We start from the raw sequence: 22,887 nt of genomic DNA, 5'->3' as shown, positions 1-22,887 counted from the left end.
GGAAACTTATTGAAGGCACCTCATACAACCCTTATATCTAAACAGGATTTGGTTCAGTTCTCAGATTGGGTGAGGTCCTGGATATGACCTTAAACTATATCCAGTGGTGAGGCCTCAGCCTCAGCTTGTGGGCTTTGGGGAGTGTGGAGCCACCCTTTAATTGCCATTGCTCTCAGGTCCACTCTGACCCAGACTGGTAGTACCTGTTAGAGTCCCAACTATGGGTTAAATAGAAACCGACTTGAAAACAAAAAATATATTCTATTAAAAAAATTTTCTTCAAAATCTTTGGATTCGACATTAAATAACCCGAAACCGGTTGATGTGCCGTAAAACAAAAACAACCAACCAGATTGGGTGATGTTGAAATTATACATGTTGTTAGAGTTGTCTTTCTTGGATCATAACTGCCAAGAGTTATTCCTCTTTGATTGTATCTTTTACTTTGCTTTTATTTTCAGTAAGGATTTAGAGTAGCCATTCTCAATCTTTCCTCCATCATTGACCTCCCCCCTCGGCTTTATGTATTTATCCATTTACCCCCCTCTACTCCCATGCAAAAGAAAAAAAACAAACTTTCATAGATTAACTGATCCTATGTAAAATTACAATCAGTACATCCGCTGTAGATCTCACCGGACGGAAACAATATTGCTTGTCACCGAGTAGGTTGTTTTTACTGAGATGGTTGACAATTTCTTTATTTAACACAGATTCAAACAACTTACACTTAATTGGTCTATACTTAGATGCAGAGGACTGGTCTCCACTATTTTTAAATATTGGGTAAACTAATGAGGTTTTCCAAAGCGTTGGGAGGCATTTTTATTTTAGGCAATCTATGGTCCCCCCCCCTCGCCAAACTTTCACAAGAAACACTCATCTAGCAGAAAACACTATCACTAATTTCCCCCACTCTTTATCTGTGCCTAAACCTAAATGTAGATTCCATGAGCAAAGCTTCTTTCTTAGAACTGCACACCTATGGAATTATCTTCCGTTTTCCTGCTTTCCAGCTGACTACAATATGGTTGTCTTCAAGTCTAACGTAAACAAGTTTTTGATGAGCCATTCCATATAAGTTAACAAATTTACCGAATTTCCATTACTAACAATTACTATATTGTCCAATTTTTACTGTACACTCTTTAACCCTTATCCTCGAGTGACCTCTTGGCCTTGATAAGTGGTGATGCCTATGTAAAAAAAAAAAAAAAAAAAATAGGCATCAGTTGAACAGCTTTGGTGCTTGTTCCGCTTGCAGAAGACTGGTCTTCAGTATTTTTTAAACATTGGGAAAGCTAATGAGGTTTTCCAAGGTGATAGGGAAGCATTTCTCTTTTAGGCATCAACTGAATAGCTTTGCAATAATTTATACAAGTTCCACTTGCAGAAGACTGATCTCTAGTATTTTTTAAGTATTGGGTAAACTAGTATTTATATTATTTGATTGATTCTTAACTTTAATAATTAACCAACATGCGATACAAAGAATTATGAGATGAGAACAATTGTCTGAAAAATACAAAAAGCAAATCTAACTTAACAAACATCGGTATTACGATTTTGGCATCCGGGTTGAATATAAAACGGATTGTCTTAGCCGTCGGGCCAAGATCAAAATGTAGAATCTGTTCTGATATTACACAAATGTTTTGTTCTCAGTTAGTGGAGGAGAAGTTCTTCACGACTGAGATAATTTTTATTTTCGTTCCTTTCTCCACATTAAAAAACGACGCTGGTGTCTAACTCTGCCCTCGTGGGGAGGCAAAGTAAAGAGGGACAAATCGTCTAACCGTGTCGTTTCTCCATTTTTTTTAGCTGACTGGATCTACTTTAATGTTCCTATTTACTTGCCTCCCCACGAGGGCAGAGTTAGACACAAGGTCAGTTTTTGATGTGGGGAAAATCCAGCTCCCCAAAAATGGGCACTGCGGATACGAACAAAAATTAAAATTGTCTCAGTCATGAAGGATTTCTCCTCCACTGAGTGAGTGCACGCCAGTGGAACTCTCTGCCGCTTGCCTGTTTCCCACCTGACTACAACTTGGATGTCTTCAAGTCCAACATAAACAAACTCCTGACAAACTGCCCCCTTAAGTAAGACACTCTATCAAAACCCCCAATACTAATGATTACTACAATACTATCTCATTGATTACTGTACACGCAATAACCCTTATCCCTGAGTGGCCTTCGGGCCTTGATAAGTGATGAACCCCATGTAAAAAAAAAAAAAAGATGAAGTGTAGCATCAGAACAGATACTACACTGTGATCTTGTCCTCTGAGTTTTGTAGGTGAGCATCAATAATTTGTATTTTATTTATTTAGACTATTTAAAAATATAATTTGTACATCTAAAAAGAATGATTTTAAAGCTTCCAAAATTTATATTAGAATTGTCAACAAGGACCCATGGCATAGTGGGTAAAGTACTTGGTAAAATTAAATTGTAAAAGTTGCACTCTTTCGGAGATTAAAGGTGCAGCAACATCCAATGTACATGAATGATGGTACGAGAGTATGCTAATGTGGATAAAATAAAAAATTCCCATTTGAAATTTCATGCAGATTCCTGAGTGATAGAAAGATTCCCGAGTTAGACCTGAAGAAGGTCGGAGGTTACATCGACTGAAATGTTTTAGAAATAAAACTCAAGAATCATATGAATGTTCCTTTTGTTTAGCTTTATTTTTTGTTTTTTCTTTTGCTTTTCTTTTTTTTTTCTTTTTACTTTTTTCTTTTCTTTTCTTCTTTTCTTTTGTTTTCTTTTTTAGTTTTTAGTTTTCTTTCTTTTTTGTTTTCTTTTTTGTTTTCTTTGTTCTTTTTCTTTTCTTACTTTTGTATTTTTTTCTTTTTGTTTTCTTTTTGTTTTCTTTTTATCTTTTCTTAGAAATAACACTTGAGAATCACGAATGTCCTTTTTTTGTTTAGCTTTCTTTTTTATTTTCCTTTTCTTTTTGTTTTCTTTCTTTTTTCTTTATTTTGTTTTTTTTTCTTTTCGTGTTCTTTCTTTTTTGTTTTCTTTGTTCTTTTTCTTTTCTTACTTTTGTTTTTTTTCTTTTTGTTTTCTTTTTATCTTTTCTTTTTTCTTTTCTTACACTTGAGAATCATGAATGTCCTTTTTTTTGTTTAGCTTTCTTTTTTTCTTTTCCTTTTCTTTTTGTTTTTCTTTTTTCTTTTTGTTTTCTTTCTTTTTTCTTTATTTTGTTTTTTTTCTTTTTTCTTTTCGTGTTCTTTTTATCTTATTTTCCTTTTCTTTTCGTTTTCTTTTTTTTCTTTTTCTTTTTTCTTTTCAAATGACTTAGGCTGCGTCTATATCATGTTTCTTTTTATTTCTGTTTTTATGACTGCAATAGGTTTTAGAATTATTTGCTGTATTTCATGTGAAAATTAGTTTTGGCATTAACCGCAAACTGTTTTTCTTAGAAACATTTATTTAAATGTTTTAGATATAATACGAATAAAATTTTGATGTGGGATAACTGCTTTTAGTGATTTCTTTTTTTATTTTGTGACTAAAAAATAATGTGGTTGACCATAGTCAAGGGCGACTTGAAGACTCCCTTTTCTTTAGCTACCACACAGAGATGTAGGGGAGAGTGCCTCTCCTTTCCCAAGATCACACCACTTATCCTTGATCCTCACCTTATACTACTGAGTGTGTCCTGTATTTCATCCTTTAGTTCTCACATCCCATGAATGATGTTTGTGACAAAGGGGGAAGAATTGCTGTTTTCTAGGCCAGAATCTATTCTAACACTTGACAAGTTTTTGACTTTGAAGTAATTTTTTTAGCTCCTTTTTAACCATAAAATTTTAGCCATGAAATTTTAACTAAAACATTTTAACCATAAAATTATTATAGACAGAAAGTTGATTCTGAGTGATTTTCCAGAATAGTTAACAAAGCAATAAAAAAAATTTCAAACACGCAAACAATAACTGAAGGCTAAATTACTCTTCTACCTACTTGGATAACTTTTGCATTTTCATAAATGTCACTAATCATGCGCAAATTTAATTCTCTACCAGTGTTTTGTTTAATTTTCGATTTTTTAGCGATTATCGAGACTTAAGTATCGCTCAAATCAGATCATCATTTTGTTTAGATTACATTCATTTTTAATTAAAAACAAAATCGCTTAAAAATAAGTTAAAAAAAAAATCTGTCCAGTAAGAATAACTTATATTGCCTTTGGTAACATTAATTTTTTGTATATTTATTTTTTTCACCTTGTTTTTGTTGTGTTGTTGGTTATTTTAAAACAATCACTCATTTTTCTTTTTAATTTTAGATTACAAACTGCCATCTCCACGGGATCGTCCTCCTGGATGTAAAACTATATTCGTTGGCGGCCTTCCAAAAAATATAACTGAGGCACATTTAAAGGAAATCTTTGAGCGTTCAGGAGAAATCAGTTCGCTCCAACTGAGAAATCTAAGCTTTGCGCATATTCGGTTTACGGTTTGTGCAAGCGTGGAACGAGCCCTCTACATCTCTGGTGAGTCTCATCCTCTACACATTTATCAGCATTTCTTCTTACTAACGAGCTAGCTTTGTTGGCTCGCTAGCACTTTACAAAGTTCGCAACTTGAAATACTTGAAGGATTAATTTAAAATAATAAACATTTGTATTCATAACGTTGCTGTAAACACGACACAAAATCTTTTATTGTTTATTCATGTAATTTTGATATCAATTTATTTATCTTAAAATATGACCATAAAGAAAGGAAAAGAAAGAAGAAATCAATTTTTCTTTTCACTTGAAATTTAGAAATAGGTCGCAGCTTGTTGAAAATCCATTCCAGTGCGACCATAGCCGAGATTGAATTCACTACACAAGTTTGTAGTGTAATTCAAATCTTGCCGGTAGCTGAATACTTGATGCTTCGCCAGGGCTATCAAGAATTTTTTTATCGTGATGCCATTATTAGATGAGGTGCTTACCACGGCTTAAGAGAGTCCCGTCTCATTCATCCTTGAGAGAAGAATAGACCATGCCAGTTTCTCAACATGGTATTTTGTTGAAAATCAGATCGGTTCTACTATGTATGAGGGCCTTCAAGAAGTTTCCAGACTTTTTTTCGTTTTACATACTTTTATTGATAGCACGCACATGAAACTCTTCTTGTGTGAGCGTGTCAATGACTCTCGTCACAGCCTCTTTCATCTCCTCAGTTGTCTCATAACGACAGTCTCTAATGTTTTCCTTGAGCTTAGGGAATAACCAAAAGTAACAGTGAGCAAGCATTAAATAAGCATCAAGTACTTTTTCCAGACAATCCATGTGGAACTCTTTATATAATGCTTCTCGTTCTGGCTGTGTCGTTATCTCTCATATTACTGATTGCCAAGGGTGCGAACACTGGTTCACAAGTATGAAAATAAAAAACAAACAACACAAATAAAAATAAAACAACACAAACTCACAAAAGAAAACACAATACTATACATTACGTATAAATTAGTTATGCTCATAGTGCGTATGATAAAGGAACCCCCAAACATTGTCTGTTCATAGCTGTTTGTCAAGGCATGTTGTTAGTTAATTCATCAATTCATCTTCTTATCTTTTTTTTTTTTTTTACATGGAGTTCACCACTTATCAAGGCCCAATGGCCACTCAGGGATAAGGGTTATTGTGTGTACAGTAATCAAAGGGATAGTGTAGCAATAGTATTGGAGAATTGGTAAGGTGTCATTACTTAGGGGGGTGGTTCATCAGGAATTTGTTTGTGTTGGACTTGAAGACATTCAAGTTGAAGTCGGGAGGGAAACAGACAAGCGGAACAGAGTTCCACAGGTGTGCAGTTCTAAGAAAGAAGCTTTGTTCGTGGAATCTACGTTTTGATTTTGGCACAGATAGGGAGTGGGGAAAATTATTGACGGTGGTTTCAGCTAGTCGGGTGTTTTTTGAAAAAGATTGGCGAGGGGGGGGCCAGAGAATGGAGCTCAGACGAGCACTTGCCATGGAAATAACGATAAAACAAAGACAGACTCGCTACGTCTCTTCTGTGGGAAAGAGGTTGCAGGGTAGAGAAAAGCGCATCCCCCACTAAACCACAAAGTCTATTTTGTACTCTGTCAAGGCAGGATAGGCTATTTTTAGCAGCTCTCGCCCAGATGTGGCAGCAGTACTCCATCTTTGGACGTACTTGGCTCTTATATAGATAGAGAATTGCATCATTAGTGAGATATCTTCTGGAGCGGTAGAAGGATCCCACCATTTTCCCAGCGACCTTGACCACAGACTTGATGTATGTGTTACCTGCTAAAACTCTCCTGATATAGTCAGAGCTGTAAACTATCCAAAACTTTAAATACATTGATCTATTCATCCAGTCTTGTGTCTTAATTACTGTTGCACCTGCTTAAAATTTTGGTCTTTCTGTGACCATTAAGAATCACTCATCACTTTTGGTAACATTCACTTGCAGACCTTTGTTGTTTAAGACCAAAAACTGATGCATACATGAAAATATATATAGAAATTGGTTTGTGTTTACTGTAACCTTTTTACGCAAATATTACACAAATATAAATCATGTAGAATAGTTGACTAAAGATGGTCATCTCCTAAGACAATAGAAAAAAACTAATAGGGAATTAATGAAAATGAACGTTTAAAAGGATATGCAAATTAGTTAGATCTTTTGCAGATGAATGTAATTCCACGACCCATATATAACAAAGTTGTATTTTCTTTTTATCTATAAATATAAAAGCGAAAATGTATGTACGTATGTGTGTATGTGTGTTCGCTTTTTCTGTGTGTCTACAAAAGGCTTCTTTCAGAGAAGCGGTCGCTCGCTTCACAACTTTTTAAAATTTTTTATGTCACATATAAATCGTAATGTCTCACAGTTAACAACGAAGCTCGCCTGTCTATTTAATTTGCTCGATTTCGGGAAGATTAATATTCAACATTTGTTGCTCGCCACATGTGGGTTAGTCTTTTTCCTATAACATCTTGAGGAAAAAAAAAAAAAGCATTCAGCAGTAAATGAATACTATCCCCCAGTCAAACTTGACCTCATTAACTCATTAAAACGAGCACCTGCTAAATCCAAGTAATTAAATAAATTCAAACGTGTTTCGTTTAGCGTCTCGCGGTGGGGCAATGGTTAACATTGCACATTTTCTTTTTCACACTTTAATTTACAAGTTTGCCTCAACGGTTCGGGTTCGATCCTCATGCTTACTTTTTTCTTTTTAACTCCCCCCCCCCCCACTCCAAACACCCGGGCAACGCCGGGTACCCCTCGCTAGTATAAATAGAAAAAAGGGTTTTTAATATGAATATCAATACAAAAAAAAAATTATAAGAGTATAGATTTAATAAAGAATATAATAATACATACGCACTCTGTATAAATGAAAATATCATGTTTAAGTGTATTGTACGACCGGGCAACGCCGGGCGTCCAACTAGTTAAATAGATATGAGTGACTAAGTGGAAATAACTTACCAATTCCTGTCTTGAAAGTTCAAAACACCTCAACGGCCCTCATCGGTTATATTTTTTAAAATTTTATTTCCTAATGAACCATTTCCGCCCATCGTCAAGGGTTTTGGTTCTTGGCGAGAGAGTGGGGGGAGGGAGTCCATAATATCACGTGTAAAGTATTGCTTAAATATTTTGAATGCTTTCTTTCTATAGGTTATTATATGAAAATTGCTAACAGAGATGATCCATCAAACTGTGGCCGCTTACATGTGGACTATTCCTTTGCCAGCGAAGACCAGATCGAGTATGAGTGTGAGCAGAGGAAATTGGCGCAACAGATGAAATACGGACAGAATTATGAAGCTGAACAGTGGCCACCAAGACCCACGACTCCACAAAGTCCACCAAAACCTGTGATTTATAATGAAAATGAAGCCGCTGACCTTCAAGAAGAGTTAAAAAGTAAATTATTTGTTTTTTTTTTCATGTGACTTTTTTTTACAGCGTAAAAGAATTTTTTTCTGTATCTTAAAGATAAAAAAATTTATTTATTTTTTTCTTTGTTTTTATTTTCCCATATTTTTGAAATTCAATATTTTTTTTTTATTATTATTTTTCCATATTTTAAAATCCAACATTTTTATTTTCCATATTTTTGACATTCAACATTTCTTATATTTTCCCATATTTTTAAAAATCAATATTTTTTTTTTTAATTATTTTTCCATATTTTAAAATCCAACATTTTTATTTTCCATATTTTTGACATTCAACATTTCTTATATTTTCCCATATTTTTAAAAATCAATATTTTTTTTTTAAATTATTTTTCCATATTTTAAAATCCAACATTTTTATTTTCCATATTTTTGACATTCAACATTTCTTATATTTTCCCATATTTTTAAAAATCAATATTTTTTTTTTTTAATTATTTTTCCATATTTTAAAATCCAACATTTTTATTTTCCATATTTTTGACATTCAACATTTCTTATATTTTCCCATATTTTTAAAAATCAATATTTTTTTTTTAAATTATTTTTCCATATTTTAAAATCCAACATTTTTATTTTCCATATTTTTGACATTCAACATTTCTTATATTTTCCCATATTTTTAAAAATCAATATTTTTTTTTTTAAATTATTTTTCCATATTTTAAAATCCAACATTTTTATTTTCCATATTTTTGACATTCAACATTTCTTATATTTTCCCATATTTTTAAAATCAATATTTTTTTTTTTAAATTATTTTTCCATATTTTAAAATCCAACATTTTTATTTTCCATATTTTTGACATTCAACATTTCTTATATTTTCCCATATTTTTAAAAATCTAACAACTCACTCACAATTTTAAAATCTGATATGTTCTCTTTTCACATGTTTTTGAAATCCTATATTTTTTAATTTTCCCTATTATTTTAGAATCAAGCATTATTTTTTAAATATTTTAAAAATTTTAACAGTTTATTATATTTTTGAAAATTTTTTAAAGATTTTCCCATATTTTTTAAATACAATATTTTTTATTTTCCCATATTTTTGAAATCTAATATTTGTTCCTTTCCTTTATTTTTGAAATCTAACATTTTTTTTTATTTTCTCATACTTTTTGAAATCCAACATTTTTTTATTATCTTTCATTCCTACGTTTTCGTTTTTCCCATATTTTTATTTTGCATATTTTTTAAATACAGCATATTTTTTTATTTTCCCATATTTTTGAAATCTAATATTTTTTATTTTCTTTTTCCTATTTTTTTTTTAAATCCAACACATTTTATTATTATTATTTCATATTTTTAACACCAACATTTTTTTATTTTCCCATAGTTTTTTGAATTCAACTTTATTTATTTTCCATTTTATTTTTATTTTCCATATTTTTAGAAATCTAACATTTTTCCTCCCATATTTTTGAAATCCAACATTTCTTTTTATTTTCCCATGTTTTAAATACAACATTTATTTTTTTTTTTTTTTTTTAACTCCAATTTTTTTTTTAATTTTCTATATTTACTTCCTCATATTTTTGAAATCCAACATATTTTTTAATGCTCGTATATACTTGAAATTTAACATATTTATCATCACATTTTTTGTGCTTAACATATGTATCTTTTTACTTTCTCTTATTTGTAAATGCAACATGTTTTTCAGCAATCACATAGATTGACGTCTATGTCACTATAAAAATGGTTGTTGTTCAAATATTAAATGGGGAACCATTTCAAGTAACAACTATTATGCAGATAATCAGAAGAAAAGCACATTTGAAATATGTAAATATGCTACAAGGATCAAGTCGAATATTTGCAAAATGGAGTTTAATAAACTGGAAATACTCCTCTGGACTAGAGTTAAAATGAAACGAAATGAAATTGTGTAAATAAATTATTTTTATAATTCAGTACAATTCTTTGCTTCGTTTCAGAGCTCATGGTTTTTCTAATTCAGGTTTTCATATGCTTAATGGTGTTGTGGTTAAAAGTAAAGAACCTTACCTCATGCATCGTGCGACTCGTGTTAGAAAAGAAAAAAAAGAGAAAATAAAAATGGCCGCCCCCTGGTATTTATGGACTGAAAATCACGTAATGTGACGAGAGGGGAAAGGGGTATGCAAATGAGATGTGGGTGGGTCTCTCTATAAAAGAGCCGTCTTCTTTATTTTGAGCTGAAGTTGGTGGCAAGGCTGCAGAAGATCGAGGATGTAGCCACGTTAATACCAATGTATTTGGAAGGAAGTGCTCTAGCGGTCTATCTAGAAATGGGAGAGACGGATCAGGCCATTGCTGAGAGCATTGAAAACCGGTTAAAGGCCGCATTTTCCGAGAGCGCGTTTGAGGCTTACAACAAGCTCAAAAGAGTCACCTGGACTGGGGAGTCTGTGGACATGTACGTGGCAGAGATAAGGCGACTAGCAGGATTGGCTAGATATGGGGGACGCAGCCTTGAGAAGACTGTAAAGCTGGCGCTTGTAACTGGTTTCCCTGATCGCATCTCCATGAGACTTTTGATCTGAGGTTGAGTTCAAATTTAACGTCAGGTGTCATTTTATATTTTGATGAAAAAAATTTAAAAACATCTTTTTCCTTTATTACTACATAATAATCCATTAATTGTAGCTCTAAAGTGTTTCTAATTTAATAATATTTAAAAAGAAAAAAAAAAACAACTATATAAAAACATTTTTATCGCCAGTACAAAATAATTTATTGTAATATATTGATATTTCCTTGCTTTTTAATTCCGACATATTTATTTTTACTTTCCTGTATTTTTAAATCCATTTTTTTTTTCTTTACTTAAAAATGAAAAGTTTTGTGCTTGTGTAGATTAGTGATTTTTTTAAACTAATGCATTTCAGGTAAAAACATTATTACATACTTACATGTCATGTCGAAATTAGTATGAATCCCAAAAACTATGAAAAATAATCCAGTAAAAAGATAATTATAAGTAAAAATGAAAATTTATCGAATTATTGAGTTTTATTGTATGTTTTAATGTGGAAGAGTTATGGGACCAATTCAGTATGACTAACATTAACAAGGGAGATAAGCCTCGATTTAAATTGACAAATTAAGAGTCTTCCATTTTTAAACTGACGCATTTCAGAATATAAGTGTGAATGAAACCAATTTCCGTATGACAAATTGACTTATCTCCCTTGATTCAAGTTACAGGTTCATCATATTTAAATATAAAATCTCAGAACATACAGGGTGGAACGATAAAATTGTCGCCCTAAAGAAAACAACACTACAGCTTTATTTTAAAACTTTTATTGAAAAAAAATCAATTCAGTAAACTTTATTATGTAGTAAAGCTGACATCTATTGAATGTAGCCGCCTTCAGCCTCAATCATCACCTCGATACGGGTCCAGAACTGAGAGCATGTCTTTTCCACAAGGGCCGGTGGGAACTCGGCAAATACTAGGTGGTGATCAGGCTGGCTTTGGTGTTGTGGGGGGAGGGGGTCATGTTGATGATGTTCCCAATGTATGACCAAACAAAATAGTGTAGTGGATTCAGGTTAGAGAAGGAGGGGGGCAGTGAGAGAATGGTACAAAGTCATAGCACCTTCTGAAGTCAAGCTTGGGTCTCTTTGGACTTGTGGGCTGGCGCCAAGTCCTGCTGCCACACCCAGGGTCTGCCAGTGGCCACTTGATTGCACCAGGGGATAACCATACTCTTCAGCACATCCAGGTACACTTTGGTGTTGACTTTCAAGTTGATTTTGAAGATGTGAGGTGGCATGATGTGGCCCTTACTTGAAACCAAGACACTTTGTTTTCATCACCCTCGGCACATCCCTGTTATTCGTGGCAATCCAGTTATGCATTTTGACGGTCCTGGCTATGGTCCTATTGTCATAACTTGGATCGGTAAAGAGCATGAGTTGTACAGCGGCACATCTCCGATCTCACTCGGTGAACATTGTGTCACTTTCAGACATGATAGAAGGCTCCTATCGCTCTTGGGATTTGTACACAACTAGCAACTAGTAGATGGTCTGCAACAAAAAAAGAAAACCAGTTTTCATCAAATGGAAATGGAATCATGTCATCTTTTCTAGGGCAACAATATTATTAATTCACATGACACATAAGTACTAGTGTTGGGACAATTTATAAGAATCGGAATCGGGAACTGAAAATATCGGAACTTTTGGGGATATCAGAATTGGAATATATTATGACTGTTTTCCGATGCCCAAAAACAATTCTTTTTATCATTGTTATTTCTTTATTTTTGTTTAAAACTTAATTTTCCACAGATTGTCATGAAGAAATGATAAATATATACAGTATTTGAAACTGCCAGTAAAACTAAAATTTAAAGATTACACCCATAAATGTATTTTTACATTTGCGAACATATATACACACATTTTATGTTAGGTTTTTGTGGTAATCCCCGCCGCTCCTCCAACAAAAGACAACTTTATATTTAGAAATTTAAATAGAATCAGAATTGGTAATTGTATCAGAATCAGGAAAAATATTGGAATTTTCCCATCACCAGTAAGTACATAATAATGTTTTCACCTGAAATGTGTTGGTTTAAAACATCATTAATCTACACAAGCACTCAAACTTTTTCCTCATTCTTTTTTGTGTTTAAAAAAATGTAAATTTTAATATCGCATAAAGTGTTTAAGTGAAAAATTCTAAATCCTAAACATCAGGTTTCTGTTTTCATTAACAGAAGATGAGACGATGATTAGGGCCATAAACATCATCATCACTTGGCTGGAGAGAGGCGCCTGCACTAGAAAAACTGTAAATGTTTTTTATGGCTTGCTGCAGACAGTCAACTCTAACGTCAGGCGACTTATGACTGAAAAAGAAACACAAGAAGAAGAAATTCGGAAACTACAGGAAACTTTTGAGAATAGGTTTTCCAAAATCCTCACTCAATGTAAGTTTTTTTTTTTAATTTTTTTTTTTTGCTGGGGAGTCCATGTCTGGAATGATTGTTAAGTTCTGGACATAGCAGATGTAAACCACAATAAAACAATAGGCACATCCGCTTTAGATCTGGGGACGATATGTTATCGGCTACATCTACTGGTAAGTCTCCTCTTTGATTTTTCCGTCGGCGTCATCACTAAATGCTTGTATAAAATAAGATAACGACACATTTTCTTTTACAAATAGAATTATTTTATTTTGAAAGGTACATTACATTACAAAAAACATTAACTTTGTGGATGTTTGTTGTGTATTTTTTAAGTTTTAGCTGGAGATACAAACAGGCATTTACCTTTTATATATACTAGCATTTCTGCCCGGGTGTTTGGAGGTATATGTTGAGCAAAAAAAAAAAAGCGGTCAATATTTTTTAACTTTGACCCCTATTATAACTCCTTAAAATTTATTGTTTTGGGCTCAAATACAGTTATTAAGTTAGATCCATGTCCAAGTAACCTATATCTAAAATTTCAAGTGTTTGGACCCAAAATTGTCGAAAGAGTTTGGTAGAGTTCTCAAAGGTCAAATCATTGAACTTTGACCCCTTAATAGCAAAATTTCTGTCCGAAAACTGATCACAAAGATTTTCCCAAATCTCAGTACCGTGTATATCAAATTTCGAGTCTGTAGACTTAAAATTGAGAGAGTTATTGCATAGGGAAATGTATACAGACATACACACAGACATGTTCACTTTTATAGATATATAGATAACTTGTTGGGGGGGGGGGGGTCGTAAAATACAGTTAAATAATAAAAAATAAAAAAAATGAAACTTGGGTGCCATCTGATTGTGTTTTTAAAAGAAAAAAAAATGACGCATAACTTAAGTTCGTAACTCAAAACTCGTTCTCAGCATAGTCGAGAGCCCAACTTTTTACATCCATTGCGGACAGAGTCCAACTTCCAATTCAACTATCTCTTTTTGTGACAAAAAAAAAACGATAGAGAGAGAAAGAGGGAAAAAGAGAAAAACAGATACATCTGTGCCTAAACCTAATCGTAGATTTCATGAACAAAGTTTATTTCTTAGAACTGCACGCCTGTGGAACTCTCTTCCTTTTGCCTGCTTTCCAGCTGACTATAATATGGTTGTCTTCAAGTCCAATGTAAACAAGTTCTTAATGAGCCGTTCCCCTTAAGTAATCCAATTTACCAAATTTCCATGACTAGCCATTATTTCTTGGCCTTCGGGACAAGATCACAGTGTAGTATCTGTTCTTCAGATGCTCCACTTCAATTTCTTGTTTTGTGTGTGTCAGTGGAGGAGAAATCCTTCACGGCTGAGACAATTTTTATTTTTGTTCCTTTTCTCCACGTTAAAAAACGACCCTGGTGTCTAACTCTGTCCCATGGGGAGGCATTGTAAATAGGAACAGTTATTATGACATTGTCCCATTGACCACTGTATGCTTATTGACCCTTATCCTCGAGTGGCCTCTGGGTCTTGATAAGTGGTGACTCCTTTGTAAAAAAAAAAAAAAAAAAACAAAGAGACCAAACTGTTATTTTGTTTTTCAAATTCTGCCGTTGGCCAAGCAGGCCCTGTAATTCAGATTCCGGAGCTACGTTTTTCGAATGTAATACTGCATTTTTATACTAATTGCTTCTGGGCAACGTCAAATAGAACAAAATAATGATATTCTTGATTACAAGGAATTCCGTTCCCTCCAGCCGCTCTCACAAGAATATGAAAAGAAATTATGCTAATAGTCCAAAGGAGTAAAATATTATATCGTAATTCACATTTACTTATTGCGTACATCGGCCAGTTAAAACACAAATTCTGTATCTCACACTTACCAAACATAATACAGTAATATTTAGCTTAAATTTGCGGTTTTTGAAAAAATGATAAGTGCAGACTTTCTTTTTGGTACCACTGTATCTATATATAAAAGTGAATGTGTCTGTGTGTGTGTCTGTGTACATTTCCCTACGCAATAACTCTCTCAATTTTAAGTCTACAGACTTGAAATTTGATATACAGGGAACTGAGATTTGGGAAAATCTTTGTGATCCGTTTTTGGACAGAAATTTGACTGTTAAGGGGTCAAAGTTCAACGATTTATACCTTTGAGAACTCTACCAATCTCCTCTGACAATTTTGGGTCTAAACACTTGAAATTTTAGACATAGGTTCCTTGGACATGGATCTAACTTAATAACTTGATTTGAGCCTAAAACAATAAATTTTAAGGTGTCATAATAGGGGTCAAATATAAAAAAAAATTGAACTCTGCTGTCTCTACCAAATTACTCAGACAATTTCTGGTCTAAACATTTGAAATTTTACATAAAGGGTATGCAAAGATAGGGCAAGATTTTTAATCGGTTTGGGGTGAGAATTTTTAGTTACCAATATATAAATCTATGTATGTATGTATGTTTGCATGTCTGCCTAAGACTTTCGACAGAGGCAACGGATTTTACCAAAATCAGTATCGTTTTGAAGTTCGACCTTTCAGACAATAAATATCGAAAAATTGGCTAAAAACATTTATATCTTCACCTTCAACTGGGCACTTTTCAACGGGAGGGGGGGGGGTTCTTTTTTCGCCGATATTTTTGAAAGTCAACCTTTCCTTTCAATTGTCTAGCCTTAATTTAAACATAAGTCACTTCCGGTTTGGCAGTGGTCGTAACAGCAAAGACATCAGGTTTTTTCCCCCCATTCTTTTCCTCCTTCGTGGTACGGGTTCAAGCCTGCCTTCCTACTACCACTTTTTTTTTTTTTTCGCTCAACATGCACATCCAAACACCCAGGCAATGCCAGTATATATATATATATATATTTATATATATATATATATATCAAAACCAAAGCAAAATATGATGAAAGTAAAAATAAAATAGATAAACCCCATAATTTATTATACCATACCTGTTCACACTGAAACACTTATCACAATATTCTGTGGATCTATATTAAAAAACCTTGTTAAACTTTGTAACATATTTCCATTCTATGGAGGTCAGGCGCGAACGAACACCCCATAATTTTATTATACCATATTTCTTCAAACTGAAACATAATTATCAAAGTATATTTACGCAGATAGATATGAAAAGTCTTTATTAAAGTGTGTGCTTATTCCCATTCTATGGAGACCAGGCGCGAACGCAGACCCCACAATTTTATTATACCATCTCTATTTAAGTTAAAACATACTTATCAAAGTATTATTATGTACATCTATATCAAAAACACTTGTAAACGTTTTTTTTTTTTTTCAATTTTTCCTTTCCATACTTTGTTGACCAGGCGTGAACGCAGACCCCACAATTTTAATGAACCACCGTTCTGCCAGATCAAACATACCCATTCCTGTGTATCGATACAGCTTCTATCATTATATGTAATCAGTTTTTTTAAAATAGTCAACCATATAGGAGCCTATTCGTGACCAGACACACACACACACACACACAGACATTCTGCTTTATATTATACTAGCGAGGGGTACCCGGCGTTGCCTGGGTGTTTTTCGGGGTATGGTAAAAAAACCCGAAAATGTGGAAAAAAAAAACAGGTGCCCGTGATAAAAAAAACGAAGCCTTCACGACGCGCAGTTGGAAAATAGTAAAGTGTTAAAAAAAAAAGGTGCGCGTTTTTGATTGACGTGATGCCGATAGGTATTCAGCAGTAAGCATTTTGTGCGGGACAGTTTTGAATGAGGTGAATAAATCGGTTTGTTTGTTTTTAAAAACCCGCTCCCTGTTTATTAGGAGCGAAATGAAAGTTACAGTCTGATGTGACAAAGTCGACATTGAACATTTTCGGCCTGTGATTAAAGTCGAATTTCGCTTTTTTTTATACCGAAAACTGAATGTAACGCGTGCCGATGCGGGAAATGTCGAATAATTAACATTTGAAAGTCAATAAAATTAAATAGACAGGCGAGCTCCATGGTTAAGTGTGAGATATTACAATTTATAGATGATATAAAAAGTTTTAAAAAGTTGTGAACTGAGCAAGCGCTTCTCTGAAAGAAGCCTTTTGTGGACATCGAGGAAAAGCGTACATACATACATACATACATTTTCGCTTTTATATATATATATATATATATATATATATATATCAGAATTCTAAAGACCAAACATACCTAATAATTACTTGGAATCTACCTACAATGTGGCTTTATTCAACAAACTCAGCCCACAATATATTACTCTATACAAGGTTTACCATGACACTCGAATACCATAAATTCATATTCTTTCATTGTATCTACTCTTATTTCATTAGATGCCGTAGAACCAAACCAAACAATCTTATTTCACCTCGTTTCTTTATCTATGCCCCCTAAAAAGATGTAACTAATTTTTAAATATATTTTCTTTGTAAGTGCTAAATAACAATATTATTTCGAATACTTGTTAATGTCCATACAAGGATTACCACGTGACCCAGATACCATAAATTCATATCCTTTCATTGTATATCATTTAATTGTATCTCATTTCACGTATTTTCGTCATCCAAGTCCCCCTAAAAAAATTGTAATTTATTTTTAAATATATTTTCTTTGTATTTGCTAAATAACAATATTATTTCGAATACTTGTTAATGTCCATACAAGGATTACCACGTGACCCAGATACCATAAATTCATATCCTTTCATTGTATATCATTTAATTGTATCTCATTTCACGTATTTTCGTCATCCAAGTCCCCCTAAAAAAATTGTAATTTATTTTTAAATATATTTTCTTTGTATTTGCTAAATAACAATATTATTTCGAATACTTGTTAATGTCCATACAAGGATTACCACGTGACCCAGATACCATAAATTCATATCCTTTCATTGTATATCATTTAATTGTATCTCATTTCACGTATTTTCGTCATCCAAGTCCCCCTAAAAAAATTGTAATTTATTTTTAAATATATTTTCTTTGTAAGTGCTAGATAACAATATTATTTCGAATACTTGTTAATGTCTATACAAGGATTACCACGTGACCCGGATACCATAAATTCATATCCTTTCATTGTATATCGTTTAATTGTATCTCATTTCACCTATTTTCGTCATCCAAGTCCCCCTAAAAAAATTGTAATTTATTTTTAAATATATTTTCTTTGTATTTGCTAAATAACAATATTATTTCGAATTCGATCTAATATTTGCTAATGGCTTTTCCTCTGAGGAGATGAACATACAGCGAAAATCCATGGGTTAAGGAAAAAATCTGAACTGTATTCTTCTTCCAAACAATAAATTTCTGTTCTGAAAATTGATGTTTTTCTGAATGAAATTTAAACAAAAATCTCTCTCTCTATATATATATATATATATATATGTGTGTGTGTGTGTACTCTTAGCCAAATTGAATATTGAAATGCTCTCATATCTGTTGTTCTCTGGGACAAAACTACTTGAAAATTAGCATGCGTTTTGGAAGATTATAATACTATTCTATGGTTAAAATTTTATGAAAATTGATAAAAAAAGAACCTATATTTTCAAACCAATAAAATATGCCCACACTTTATGAATAGAACTGGGCAATGCCTGGGACCCCTTACTCTGTATACCCTCCTCCTAAAACTATATATGAAATCAAGTAAATTTTAGATTGTAAACAGCTTCAGCCATTTTCAGAACTGACTCCATATACCCCTCTTCTAAAACTATATATGAAATAAAGTGATTTTTAGATTGTAAATTGCTTCAGTTGTACTAATTTTTTGGTACGTCACGGGTAAGAGTTTGTTTTATTTTCGTATAGGTAGAATACTGAACAAGTACCTTATTTCTTATTGAAAAGTAACAATACTTAATGATCTTACATGAGTTTTGTTTTTACTAACTTTCACGAACGTCACAGGTAAGTTTTTGTTTGTTTTCTCATAAAGGTAGAATACTGAACAAGTACCTTATTTCTTATTTAAAAATGAAACTACTCAATAATTTTACATAATTTTCTGTTGTACTAACTTTTCTGTACATCATGAGTAAGATTTTGTTTTTTTTGCATACCGGTCCAATACTGTAGAAGTACCTTATTTCTTATTTAAAAATTATAATACTCAGTGATTTTATGTGATTTTTCGGTTTTACTAACTTTTATGTACATCGGGCCAGGATCAAAGTGCAGTATCTGTTCTGCAGATGCTGCACTTCAATTTCTTGTTCTCTTTCAGTGGAGGAGAAATCCTTCACGACTGAGACAATTTTTTTTATTTTTGTTCCTTTTCTCCACATTAAAAAAACAACCTCATGCCTAACTCTGTCCCATGGGGAGGCATTGTAAATAGGAACTTTTATGTACATCACAGGTAAGATTTTGTTTTCTCATATAGGTCCAATACTGTATAAGTACCTTATTCCTTATTTAAAAAATGTAACTATTCGATGATTTTACGTAATTTTCTCTTGTGCTAACTTTTCCGTACTTCACAGGTAAGAGTTTGTTTGTTTTTTCATGTGGGTACAATACTATAGAAGCACCTTATTTCTTATTTAACACTACCTGATCGGTCCTGGATATGACCTTAAACTATATCCGATGGTGAGGCCCCAGCTTGCGGGCTTTGGGGAGTGTGGAGCCACCCTTTAATTGCCATTGCTCCCAGGTCCACTCTAACCCGGAGTGGTAGTACCTGTCAGGGTCCCAACTATGGGTTAAATAGAAACCGACTTGTAAAAAAACAAAAAAAAAACAAGTATATTCTATTAAAAAATTGTTCTTCAAAATCTTCGGATTCGGCATTAAATAACCTGAAAAGGGTTGATATGCCGTAAAGCAAAAACAACCAACCAACTACCCGATCATTTTGCATGATTTTCAGTTTTAACTTTTATGTATGTCACAGGTGCATCGCGCTGCACCAGGAGGAAGCTTCACATGCCGCCTGCAGTGACTCTGTTCACAGTACGCTGTTGTCTACATTGCACTGTCGATTTTATAAAATTAATTATTTTTATATACAATGGCTTGAATTAAAGTTTAAAATTCAAAAGTCAAGTATCATGGATCGATTGTGCTCCAAATAGAAACATTCATTTCGAATGCGCCCCTGTCATATCAAAGAACCTACCCTTGAATTTATATGCTAGCTTTTCTGCTTGTGCAGTGATAATGGCTTGAATTTAAGTTTAAAATGAAAAAGTCAAGGGTCATGGTTCAGTCGTGCTTTAAATAGGAACATTCATTTCAAATACGCCTCTGTCATATCAAAGAACTCAGTGTTGATTTTATATGCCAGCCCTTTCTGCTCGTGTGGTAATAAAACTTCTCAAATGCACTTGTGATGTTAGGCTGTGTAAAGGTGTTAACTTTGGTCTAAATTGCCTGTTCCTTTTTTCATCGGAGTTTTTTCAATTTCTGATTATCTTTATCGAAGACATTCTGATACAAAACCTATCTAAGAACACTGCCAGATACATAAAGTGCGTTTGTGTGAAATTTCATAAAAATCGGCCCAGCTATTTCAGAGTCCATAGGAAATGGAATTCTCCTCACGCACACAGATAAAGTTCCTTTTATATAAAAGACAGATAGATTTTATTTATATACTGTGAAAGAAAGTTAAAAAAAAAACAAAAAAAAACAAGAACTAATGATATGGCCGAAGATTATCAAAATTATTTCCAATTTGTTGGTTTTCATGCTTCATTCATATTCAATTTGAAAAGATGTTAGATTGTGTATCTGTACGTATCAAGTTGTAGTTTTGGTTTGTTTGCAAACATCTAAGACTTTAAAGATCATTATCATTGTCATCATCATGGATGTATAATATGAATTTTAAAGAAAACTGTTAACTGAACTGTAAAATTAATCCAGAAAATAGAAACTTTCCCAAAACCACATCATCTGCTTCATTATTGATTATAAACTATCTGATCACATCAGTATCGCAGAGTTGTGAAAACTGATATCCCTTAAATAACCTCTGTTGTTAAATTACTTCCTGCTTTCCAGCTGACTACCAATATGATTGTCTTCAAGTCTAACGCAAACAAGTTTTTAATGAGCAGTTCCATATAAGTTAACAAATTTACCGAATTTCTATCACTAGCGATTACTTTATTGTCCAATTTCTACTCTTTAACCCTTATCCTCGAGTGGCCTCTTGGCCTTGATAAGTGGTGATGCCTTTGTAAAAAAAAAAAAAAAAAAAAAAAAAATGTAGTCTTGAGATTGCTTGGTCACGTTAAATATTCCAGTGTTGGGCTATTGCGCAAAATCACTGGCATCCTGTAAAGTTTTGAGATTATTTGGCCGCATAAAGCTTTCCAAGTGTGGGGCTGAGAGAAATATGTGTTGAAGGTATAATACAAGGAAGCTGGTTGAAAGATGGATAAAAGATGGAGAGACAACATTTTTGAATGGATAAACATGAACATTGGCCCAAAATCGTAAGACACTCAGACGTGTTACTTCTTTAAACCAGGATGAGTTGAGCCGGCTCCTCCCACAGAACACACAGTGTCTTGGACAAATGCAGATCATGCAGAATGGTCTGCATCTGCCAAGATAGTGATGGGCAGTCATTCCCAGGACCAGTGGTGAACACCTGAAGACTGGAGCTATTCCATGAACAAAGCTTCTTTCTTAGAACTGCACGCCTGTGGAATTGTCTTCCGTTTTCCTGCTTTCCGGCTGACTACAATATGGTTGTCTTCAAGTCTAACGTAAATAAGTTCTTGATGAGCCGTTCCATATAAGTTATCAAATTTACCAAATTTTCATTACTAATGATTACTATATTGTCCAATTTCTACTGTACACTCTTTAACCCTTATCCTTGAGTGGCCTCTTGGCCTTGATAATGTGGTGATGCCGATGTAAAAAAAAAAAAAAAAAAAGGTTCAACGTCAGCTTTGATGTGTAATCATGTCTTCAGCTGGTCTTGTGGGTGCCAAAATGTAGACAAAAGGAAAGATGGATAGATAACATTTGTGAATTGTTACGCATGAACATAAACCAAGCGAACACCTTGGCTCAAGACCATAAAGCTTGAATTTGTCAGCTGAACTGTAAAATTAAGCCAGAACTCTTCCAAAACCACATCATGCGCTTCATTATTGATTATGAATTATCTGATCACATCAGTATCGGAGAATTGTAAAAACTCACTGGCATCCGATAAGTATCCTCTGTCATTAAATATAGTCTTGAGATTGTTTGGTCACATTAAGCATTCCAGTGCAAGGTTATGCAAAATGTGCGTGTCTCAGAGTTGTGTTCGACTGTTCATCACATCCGGAAATTTCTCAACATATAGTACAGATGCAAGCCTCTATTCTTTTCTGCATAATTGGATTTTATTCAACCACAATGATTTTACTATGATCGAAGTCATATTGTTGTTTCTCATTACCTTAGAAAGAAGGGTGGGGATCTATCTTTTGCCATGATCTTAGCTGGCATTTGCTTCTTTTTTTTGCCTCCGCGAGAACTCTTCCTGATCCATTTTTTCTCTAGGACACTATCTCTTCGAATCCCACTTTCCAACCTTTGTATCACATCATTTTGTCATAGAAGGAGCTTTATTTGACTTGAGGTGACATTCACCCTAGATGAGTTGAGCCATCTCCTTCCACACAGCAGTCAAGATAGTGATGGGCAAGCAATCATCGGGACTAGTGTCGAACACTGAAGACCTGTGAACTACAGGAAAACAGATGAACATATATCTAAAGTAATGGCAGAAACACTAGAGGATGACCTCCAATCAGTAGTGGAATGGAGACAAAAATGGATGGTCACGTTCAATGCCGCCAAGACAAAACTGGTTTCATTCAATAATTACAAGAAACCTTCTCTTCCACCTATAGCAATGGCCAACGACTCTTTATCTGAGAGTACGTCTCTCAAGCTCCTTGGCCTAACGTTCACAGGAAACATGAGTTGGAACAATTACATCGAGGGCATTGCCAGGGCCGCTGCGAGGAAGGTGGGCTCTCTCTACCGTGCTAG

The 22,887-nt window shown here is 33.6% G+C and overlaps 1 protein-coding gene across 2 annotated transcripts in view; it reads left to right on the top strand.

Annotated features, from left to right (window-relative positions):
* Window positions 1–22,887, top strand: part of LOC145297768 (ecto-NOX disulfide-thiol exchanger 1-like) — a 70,360-nt gene that overhangs the window by 16,658 nt on the left and 30,815 nt on the right. For both annotated transcript variants that reach the window (XM_080144013.1, XM_080144011.1), the window contains exons 4-6: window positions 4,301–4,507; window positions 7,671–7,919; window positions 12,679–12,891. In XM_080144013.1, coding sequence (XP_080000139.1) covers window positions 4,301–4,507; window positions 7,671–7,919; window positions 12,679–12,891 — 669 coding nt within the window. The remainder of the gene's footprint in view (window positions 1–4,300; window positions 4,508–7,670; window positions 7,920–12,678; window positions 12,892–22,887) is intronic.

This window comes from Euprymna scolopes, chromosome 18 (genome assembly GCF_053919585.1).
Source record: "Euprymna scolopes isolate OS-2025 chromosome 18, ASM5391958v1, whole genome shotgun sequence".
Classification (NCBI taxonomy): Eukaryota; Metazoa; Mollusca; class Cephalopoda; order Sepiida; family Sepiolidae; genus Euprymna; species Euprymna scolopes.
This window is presented reverse-complemented; position numbering and strand designations above follow the sequence as displayed.